Below are 10,526 nucleotides of genomic sequence, written 5' to 3' on the forward strand. Positions count from 1 at the left end.
TCTCTGCCTGCGCCTGCCTCTCTCTGCCTGCGCCTGCCTCTCTCTGCCTGCGCCTGCCTCTCTCTGCCTGCCTCTCTCCCTCTCTCTGCCCGCCTCTCTCCCCCTCTCTGCCCGCCTCTCTCCCCCTCTCTGCCAGCCTCTCTCTCTCTGCCTGCCTCTCTCTCTCTCTGCCTGCCTCTCTCTCTCTCTGCCTGCCTCTCTCTCTCTCTGCCTGCCTCTCTCTCTCTCTGCCTGCCTCTCTCCCCCTGCCTCTCTCCCCCTCTCTCCCTGCCTCTCTCTGCCTGCCTCTCTCACCCTCTGCCTGCCTCTCTCTGCCCGCCTCTCTCCCCCTCTCTGCCCGCCTCTCTCCCCCTCTCTGCCCGCCTCTCTCCCCCTCTCTGCCAGCCTCTCTCCCCCTCTCTGCCTGCCTCTCTCCCCCTCTCTGCCTGCCTCTCTCCCCCTCTCTGCCTGCCTCTCTCCCCCTCTCTGCCTGCCTCTCTCCCCCTCTCTGCCTGCGCCTGCCTCTCTCTCTCTGCCTCTCTCCCCGCCTGCATCTTTCTCTGCCTGCCTCTCTCTGCCTGCGCCTGCCTCTCTCTCTCTGCTTGCGCCTGCCTCTCTCTCTCCGCCTGCCTCTCTCCGCCACACAGGCAGAGGCATCTCTATCTCCATTTCCCCAACAGTTTGCACAGCGCTTTACAAAATGAAGGTAGACATAAGTTACAATACAATGTATACTCTTAGATTGTCAGCTCCCAGGATCAGGGCCCTCCTATCCCTCATGTATTGAACAGTATTGTTGCTGTATTGTCTCCCGTTATATTGTAAAGTGCTGAGCAAACTGTTGGCGCTATATAAATCCTGTATAATAATAATATATAAATCCTGTATAATAATAATATATAAATCTTGTATAATAATAATATATAAATCCTGTATAATAATAATAACTCCATCCCCCACAGTTACTACCTTTTGTACCACTAGCCCCTCCCTCCTAGATTGTCAGCTCCCAGGATCAGGGCCCTCCTATCCCTCTTGTATTGAACAGTATTGTTGCTGTATTGTCTCCTTTATATTGTAAAGCGCTGAGCAAACTGTTGGTGCCATAAATCCTGTATAAGAATAAAACAGGACTTGGAACCACATCACAGCCATCCCCTGTAATGGGCTTAAAAAAAAAAAACAAAACAAAAAAAAACTGCAATGAATATATAGATTGCGAGAAAATTGTCCCCCAGAACATTTAGGGCACATTTGCAACATAAGGTGCGTTCCAACATGGCACTTATAGAGCAGCCCCTTAATCTCAACACGCCACACGTATGTGAAAGGTGCAAGAAAAGCGCAGGCACGATTTTGTAAAATTGCCCAATACCAGACAGGGTAGTCCTGCAGTACCAACGCACACACGATCGCCAAGATGCATGGGGGTTGCCATTAGGGATTAATACCATCTATCCTGTCTGCAGAAGGCATCACCTTTTTTTTTTTTTTTTTTTATGTGGTGCAGGAAAACCTGCGATTTCACGTGTTCCCGCACCACACCCGGTGTGAACAAACCCTTAGTCTAACTGCATGAAAAATGACATAACAAAACACTCTTCTTTGAAAGAAGAAACTTTATTTGACCCTTACAAATAAAACAAGGCATCATAGGTGAAGGGGGGGGGGGGGGGGGGGGGAATGGGGAACAAACAATTAAGAATGTTTCAGTGTTACGGATGTAATAAAAACAAGTTACTTCTTATTTCTTTTTCCATTGTATAAAAACATAACAAAAAAGTGATGACTAAAAAGCTACGGGGGTGGGGCAGCCTGTGGGGGCAGGGGGAGGGGAAGGGGGGGTGGGGAATGGGCTCCACCACCCAGCGTCTTTCCAGTGAGGGGGGGGGGGGAATGCATGGCAGGGGTGAGGGTGGGGTTGTCAGGCGGAGGCACTGGAGTCAGTCTTGGTCTCACCGACGTTCTTCCTCACCGGCTCCTGAGCCAGGCCACAAGGGATAAGGCCATTGGTCACACGGATGCTTCCTGAGCTGTAGAGGAGAGAAGAGAGATCAAGATTAGGGGGATCCAAAATAGAGGACTGGCCTATGTGTTAGGACACAAGGGAGCCATGGAGCCCTCCACAAATCTAGGGCACTCCTGTTGCAACATGGAGCCCAGGACCATGGTATGTGGTCAGGTCAACTGCTTAAAGAGGAGATGGAAGAACATACTTTCCACCATCTCCTCTGAGGATTTAATCACTTAGTTTCATTTCCCTGGCCAGTACAGATCAAACATCTGTGTTTCATCAGCTGCCTTGGAAGGTAGAGGGGAATCAGGGGTCTAATAGACCCATGATGTCTCTATAAAGGGGACCTGTCACCTGCCCAAATCTATTAAAAAGGGGAGAAGGAAGAGAGAAAAAAAAGGAGAGAAAAAGAAAAAAGGAAGGAGAGAAAAAGAAAAGGAAGGAGAGAAAAAGAAAAGGAAGGAGAGAAAAAGAAAAGGAAGGAGAGAAAAAGAAAAGGAAGGAGAGAAAAAGAAAAGGAAGGAGAGAAAAAGAAAAGGAAGGAGAGAAAAAGAAAAGGAAGGAGAGAAAAAGAAAAGGAAGGAGAGAAAAAGAAAAGGAAGGAGAGAAAAAGAAAAGGAGAGAAAAAGAAAAGGAAGGAGAGAAAAAGAAATGGAGAGAAAAAGAAAGGAAGGAGAGAAAATGAAGAAAGCTAAAGCACCCCCCCCATGAAAATGTCTGCATGGATACAGAGCATGTATGCGAATGGCGATTAGGCTGCGCATATGAGGTGTCACTACGAACATCGACCCGAGAGCAGTAATTCTACCAAAGCTCACATTTAACTAAACTAGTAACCAGTAAAGGCTTTTAGAGCATCATGTATGGACAATTTTGGGCAGCGTAGTTGGAGTCCATTTTACATGCATGCACAATTTTAAATCTTGACATGTTTGGTATCTATTTACCATCCTACATATTTCATACCGGCCAGCTTGACATGGATGGTCTTAGAATTTGTTGTTTTTCAGGTTCTCTTAATAGGGAGATGTGGAGACATGAGCGGACAGGCCACCCGTTTTGAGATCAGACACTTTGTTGCCCAGTCGGTGGCAGTAGAATTTATGTAAACAGGACGTAATTATACAAGGTGTCATACGTGTATTGATGGTCACGTGTCCACTTACTTCTCCGGGGATTCAGAAACAGTGGTCATGACGGGATGGTGAGGTTTGCCAAAGAAGAAGCTGGCCCACCAGTGTCCAGGATCCGACTTCGGGAGACCTACAGGAAGAACAGACTTCAGATTAACTCCCCCAAAATTTCCAGTGAGGAGACAAGACAGACAGCAACCCTGCCCACATTTCCCATCTCCACCACATGTGGCCATAGAAGGCAAGAACCATGACCACCTATAGCCTACCATAGAAAAAGGTGCACCTGGACAATGCGGTCAGGAGCCTCAAAGTGGTTGTAAACCTCAAATGAAATACGAACAAAGCATATCCCTCTATACTGTGTACTTGTAAGTGTCATTTCTGTCTGCTGCCTTGTTCCTCTGCCATCACCATGAGTCCCTGCTGAAAAGTTTTCCTGACCCAAAGAGAAAAAAAAAAAAAAGAAGGAATGGGGTGGGGTGGCTCCAGTACACAGCCAGTGATTGATGGCCTCAGCTCTGTTCCTGTGAGCTCTTTGATTGGGGGTACTACCCCCCCAAAAAAGGCCTACACTATCCCAACAGACATAATGGCCATAAAGGGCACCCACTTCCCCTCAAAAAAGGCCTACATTATCCCAATGGCCTAAAGGGGATTTCCCTTCACTTCTGTCCCATAGCCAAAGTGAGGGAATGCTTAGCTGTTACCTAAGCTACTGTTCTCATTGGAAGACTTTCCCTCTAGTCTCATTCTGGTGACTACACAAATTTTGGGATCTTCTTTCACTCCTTGGGAGAAAAGTCACCAGGACAGACGGGGTGAACACTGGATGTATCTGTAACCAAAACTTTGGATGTGCTAAACAATGGTTAGAACATTTCTCAGGTTTTTCTTGCTGTCTGTCCCTTTGAGCAGATTTCAATTTCATTTTCTGTTCTGTAGACCCAACAGAAGGGAGAAGAAATTTTATCAAAGTGAGTAAATCACCTCTTAGTTGTCACCAGAACAGTCGTCCCATTTCCTCTCATCTTCTGTTCCAATGACAGTATTTTGGGTTTCCCATCACATTCTGCCACCAGGACCAAGAGGGTGACTCTCCCCAGCAGGGATCCAGACACCAATAAAAACCCAAGAGAAGATCTGGCTCTTCCATTGTCCATTTAAAACTAACTTTTTGGCTCTACACACTTTAAATATTTAGCTGTACATGATTTCCCATTGACCTCCCTCTTCTGATTGTGACAGTGTCTGTTTACTGCGTATTCCAGGTCATCGACCAAGAGTGAGCCTGGAGAACAAGTACATAAGTTGTATAACCCGACTCTGATCATAGAGTATTGAACACTGTAGACTATCAGACCAACGTCCACGGAAGCATATACATAACTCAGCGACACCCCCCTTCTGTGAAGGCCGTGGCCTGTATGGGGGGGTGGGACCCACCTGGGTGGTGAGAAATGACCTCTCCAGAATAGTCCACGCTGCCGCAAGAGCTGTTACTGGAGGTGGACCCCAGGCGTCCTGTAAGAAGACACAAACATGTTATTATTTCTCCATGACCTAGAAATAAGGGGAGGGACGAGAGCCAAAACAAATGGAGCCGTCAACAATTTTCACAGGCAAGGTTAATCATTGACAGAACTCCTGAGGATCAGGATAAGGGTTGACCTAAAACATGCATTGCGAAATCTCAATAGTAAAAAGAAAAACACAGCCACGCTGGTCTAGGGATGTACGGCTGAGGGGGGAACCATCTTTAAAGTGCACTTCCAGACAAGTTTGGTTTTTGTAAATTTGGACAGAGTGGAGAAGGGTTAGAATGAAAGTCAGGTCTTCGTCAAGATTTTTTGCTTCATCCCAGTGACTCTACAGATGATAGAGACCTGACATTGGTTCAAACCTCTCAGCACTGTATATACACAACTGAATTAGTTTTTTTTTCCTGGAGTTCCACTTTAAATAATTCTATCATGGTGTTCTTCTTGAGTTTCTTTAGCCTCCAACCACCAAGTTTGGATGGCTGAATGCATCTTTGGTTGGCAGATCTTGTAGAGGTTGTAACAATTAGTTTGGTTGGCTTTCTATAATGCCACCCAATTAGTGACCTGGGGGGGGGGGGGATTTTAAAACAGCGAGATTGTTCCCTATACCCTGCACGGAAGATACTCACGGCGGTAGTAGTCGTGGGTTGCGACGAGTGAGCCACTTGATGGAATGGAAGCCATGATGGTTCAAGCCTTGCTGTACTTAAGATGATGTAAACCCTGGAAGATGAGAACACAGTGAGATTCAGAAGATTCTAGATAAGTTGTGAAGTGCAATAAGAACTACACATGGGCTCATTCAACGACACAGACTGATTAGAAACTTTCAGGTTTGATTACTACAGATGCCACAAGATGGAGCACAAATTGTTCTGGAGCCTAGCAAGTACAAAGGTCCTTGGCTCACTGGGCCTCAAGAGAGGTCATCCATTGGGCTGACTTGTTTTTGATATGATTACAGCGTATGAGACTTTTTACATTTTTTTTTTGATACAACGGTGAGGGGTTAGAACTCCACCTTGTACTTTTTGGGGAGAGATTGTCCTGCACTTCCTGGAAAATATTCTCCCCAATATGGACATAGCAATGAAATCCTGACATCCCTCACCATTGTATACAAAAGTGAACGAAAAGCTTTGGCTAATAGGACCCTAGTGAAAAGGGCACCCCAACTCCATATGTGCAAGACTTCTATGCATTAGAGTTCATTTTCTAAAGTAGTGGATAGGGTTTACAATACAATACATCTTCTGGGACATTTGCAGAGCAGAGTAGGGACTGGCCAGAGAGGGATTACTTTGACACAGTTGGCCGATTTAAACATGTACTGCAATCTATGTGAATCAAAAATCCCTTTTCTTTCTTCATTGCAGAGCAATGTGCCGAAGGTTATTATTTTATAGGATTTATATAGCACCAACAGTTTGCTCAGCGCTTTACAATATAATGGGAGACAATACAGCAAAACAGTTCAATACAAAAGGGATAGGAGGGCCCTGATCTTGAGGGTTTACAATCTAGAAGGTTCATCCAGAATTTGTAGGATTACCATCCCCAGACCCCCTGCATTTGGGGCCATAAACCCAAATGGATGCCAAATTATAATGCCTCCTTACCACCTGGTGAAACCCCATCATGCTGCACTACCATGCAGTGGCTGCACAGCCCCAATAAACTCAATGGTCAAATCGGACAGGTGGTACCAACAAGTACGCACCCAAAGTCAAAAATGCCGCGGCACGTCAACAGCCCTGTTTGTCTCTTAATTTAGGACTCTTTCACACTCACTGTGGAGTGCGTTGACCTCCCCATAATGTTGCAGTACCACATGGTAATCGCATGTATTGCACATGGTTGCAACGTGACATCAATGAGCGAGTTTAAATCAATGAGCGAGTAGCAGGCGCTACTTTAGAAATCGGTGAGACTCAGACCAAGCCGGAACCGCTCAAATAGACAGTAGAGTGCGACTTGGCGTACGATTTGTAAGTCACACCGATGTGACCGGGGGGGGCGTTAATGTGCATTGCTGTGAAAAATGATTGCTACCCGTTGTTATAAGAGAGTGTGGTTGCAGTTGGGGAGGGGAGGCCGGTGACTGGGGATATTCCCAGCACAGGTGAAGTGATGGGTGCTGGTCACACCTGTGCCGCAGGCGAGCCAGAAATGCTTTGCTCTCCCGTCTATACAATGTCAGTAGGGAGCGGCCATGTTTACACAGCAAATACCCAGCTTTGTGGGATCCTGCGTCCTCCGAGGTCAGGGAGTGCAGAGCTGTCTGACAGGCGTCCGGGGTGGCTGGGTGCACAGAGGTACAAAGATAGCGCATGCCATATGTATGGCGGTGTCCGCTTCCTGCCAACATTGGCCGCATATTTTCCTGCGACGTTTAGCGGCGGAGTTCATATAGACGGCGTAGGGTTACAATATATAGGTTTACAACCGTCCTCTGCGCTCAGGACATTGCCAAGGCCATGTTGGCCATACACTTGGCATTTTTTAGGCCGGGTCACATTAGCGATCCGGTTGCAGGCCAGCCATTGGATCCTTAAAGAGACCGCGCGTCTGCGTCTACAGTGGCCCTCGCCGGCCTGGTCTGCCCAGCAAGCGAGGCCATAGGAGCCGGTATGTGTCTTCAATTTAGGGCCGATTCAGATCTATATAAAAAGGGGGACGGCAGAGTTATGATGGCCATAGACGGGTCGAAAATCGGCTGATTTTTCGTCAAAACCCCCCCCCCCAAAAAAAAGACTGTTTTTCGGGGTTTTTGCACATTTTTTTTATCGGACATGTTGGAAAATTCATGGCCGATTTTGACGATCAGACGATTTTCCCGGCAATGATGTGTGGCTCCTCCAACACAAGATTGCTCTTCTGACGTCTGCGTCCAATCGGATCGAATCGAGGCATCCAAAAAGGAGCAAGCCCGTAATTCACCCCGAGCGACCTGCACCCCTCCTTTCCCAAGCAGTCGCTCTTTACCCAGAATCCTCCGGTGAGGCTGTGTTACCTAACATGGGGCGTAGATTTAACGTCAGCCTGCGGCGGCGGCTGCCCCCCTGCTCCACATGAGCTCCCATTGGTCCAAATGGTGCCAGCGCAGCCTCAGAAGACGGGAGGCTAGACCTCGAATGAGAGCGTCTGAAGTGAAAACTGTCCGTATTGCTCTAAGCAAATCCTCCCCTTGTCAGCCCTGATTATCATGCGTTTCTTTTGTGTTCCTACACTGATGAGCACCAACATGGCAGGAAGGGTTGCGTAGGCAGGAGGCGGGCGAGCGCTCACCTGTGCGATTAATTTGACATTCTGCGTTACATAAGAGGTTGATTATTAACGCAGATCCTGTCGTGGGGAGTGGGGGATTATTGTGATCTGTGCAGGGGCGGACTGACAACTCATGGGGCCCCCCGGGCAATAGGGGATCATGGGGCCCCTGTGTCCTTGCCCAAATGTAAAAAAGCCTATGAAAGAGGTACCAGGGGCATCTCATGGGGCCCCCGGGCAATAGGGGATCATGGGGCCCCTGTGTCCTTGCCCAAATGTAAAAAAGCCTATGAAAAAGGTACCAGGGGCATCTCATGGGGCCCCCTACTGACCCCGGGCCCTCAGGCAGTGCCTGAGTTTCCAAATAGTCAGTCCGCCCCTGGATCTGTGTGCTCTGATCGCCATGACCGGCTTACACTGGTCTGCTCAGTGAAAAAAAAAATGCTGCCGTCCCAGCAGATGTGACCCCGGCAGCTGAGACCAGCACATTCCTGAACCTCAAGAGCTTGCAGTCCGATTAGCCCGCAGGAACAAACCGGCCAGCTCCGGAGGGGTTTAAAATAAGAAGCTCGTAAAGGATCGGATATACAGGGGGCACTGGCCATGCCAAAATGTCATACGGGGGGGGGGGGGGGCTACAGTCAACTAGAGAGCTCTGGAGATTTTCCAGCATGCTGGCAAATTTACATGACACTCCTTCCCCTTTTCAGCGCCGTAAGGGCCGGTTCACACTACAGTTGTTTTTTTCTGCATCCAAAACGCAGTGAATAGGATGGACCACAATTGTCCGGCACTGCGCTTGGTTGTGACGTGTTGGTGCGGCATTTCCAAAATCAAGGGCCAGCTCACACTACGTGCGTTTCAGTTGCTTTGTTTTCTGCATCCGAAACCCACAGAAAGTAGGTTGTCAGTGTTACAGTTCACATCAGCGCTTGCAGAAAAAAAAAGTAGAATGGGCTGCATTTTTTTCTGCACAGAACTGTACTGGAATGCACCAAAAACGCACCGGAACGCACACGATCGATCGTGAGTGGCACCCCAACGCACATGCAGCGCACCACAATGCAAAGAAGTGCGTTTGTTTTGGTACGTTACAAAAAGATCACGTCTGGTTTTTTTTGTTTTTGGGGGCTGCCTGTTCGTTTCAAGGGGCGCTAGCTGACGTTCGTTTCAAGGGGTGCTTTATTGCTACACATGTAACGTGAATGGCACCCCAACGCACGTGCAGAGTGCCACAATGCAAAGAAGTGCGTTTGTTATGGTACATTACAAAAAGATCACGCCCATTTTTTTTGTTTGGGGGGGGGGGGGGGGAGGATGTTAAGGTGCGCTAGCTGCCTGTTCGTTTCAAGGGACGCTTTATTGCAACGCATGTAACATGTGATCGATCCTGAATGGCACCCTAACGCACATGCAGAGTGCCACAATGCAAAGAAGTGCGTTTGTTATGGTACATTACAAAAAGATCACGCCCATTTTTTTTGTTGGGGGGGTGTTAAGGTTTGCTAGCTGCCTGTTCGTTTCAAGGGGTGCTTTATTGCAACGCATGTATCGTGATCGATCCTGAATGGCACCCCAACGCACAAATGCAATACAACCGTGCCGTGACGCAAGGTAGTGCGTTTTGCTGCATTACCAAGAAAAAGGGTCACGCCCGATTTTTTGGGGACATTAGGGCGCGTTAGCTGCTCATTCATTTTAAGGGGCCGCATTAACGCAACGCATGCTAACGCACCACAAGTAGGTGAACGGGCTCCAAGCATCGATTTTTTTGGACTCTAAACCCGGATATGGGCAGGGAAGGGTTAGGGATGATAAATACATCTTTTCTACAGTTTGAGAACTAGTCAGAACTGGCTGAGCCACATCTCTCCCCCCCCCTCCTCCTCTTCCGCCCTCCCTCCGCAGTCCTCCCTCCTCCCTCCACATAGTCTGCATGGAAAAACAAACTCTAATGGTCGCCAAAGAACAAAAGACACAGCTGCACAGGGGAAGGCGAAGGGCTGGGCTTTGTCCCAAGAGCTGGCAATCAGACGAAACAGCAAAATGGTGCCTTGCTGTTGGTGTTCTCACCATCGAGTTATCTTTGTTGAGCCATTAGAATGTGAATGGGGTTGTGTCCATGGTGGTCTGTATGTCCCCTATACCTTGGGGGGGGGGGGGGGGGGGGAGTTGGGGTACCGGGGGGGGGGGGGGGTGTTATAGAGGGGCTTGGGGAATGCGATGGTTCTCAACACGAACGTACTTGATGACCGATTGTACAATCAGACCCTTTCTGATGGATAATGACCGACCATCGAACGTTTATGGATGGGAAGTCATGTGTATTCTGGAGAGATACTTCTGTATCATCAGCCTGAGTGACATACTATATAGAGTGCACAATAAAAGTGTATGAAAAAAATAGAAAAAAAAATTAAAAATGGATCAGCCTAATACTGAATGGTATACTATATAAAATGCACGATAAAAGTGAAAAAAAAAAATAAAAAAAGGTCAGCCTAATACTGAATGGTATACTATACAGAGTGCACAATAAAAGTGTATAATAAAAATGAAAAAAAATAAAAATAAAAAAATAAAATGGGT

General features: G+C 47.7%; 1 protein-coding gene across 1 annotated transcript; it reads right to left on the bottom strand.

The window, feature by feature from the left end:
• Positions 1 to 1,580: 1,580 nt before the first annotated feature.
• On the bottom strand, positions 1,581 to 5,455 carry LOC149435792 (pancreatic progenitor cell differentiation and proliferation factor B). Its single transcript, XM_089662442.1, has 4 exons — positions 5,300 to 5,455; positions 4,573 to 4,650; positions 3,160 to 3,256; positions 1,581 to 2,012 (listed from the first exon to the last, which is right to left on the bottom strand). The coding sequence occupies exons 1-4, from the start codon at positions 5,352 to 5,354 to the stop codon at positions 1,904 to 1,906; spliced, it is 339 nt and encodes a 112-aa protein (XP_089518568.1). The 5' UTR covers positions 5,355 to 5,455; the 3' UTR covers positions 1,581 to 1,903.
• Positions 5,456 to 10,526: the final 5,071 nt, after the last annotated feature.

This window comes from Staurois parvus, unplaced genomic scaffold (assembly GCF_062004578.1).
Source record: "Staurois parvus isolate SC_StPar_1 unplaced genomic scaffold, SC_StPar_1.0 ptg001476l, whole genome shotgun sequence".
NCBI lineage: Eukaryota > Metazoa > Chordata > Amphibia > Anura > Ranidae > Staurois > Staurois parvus.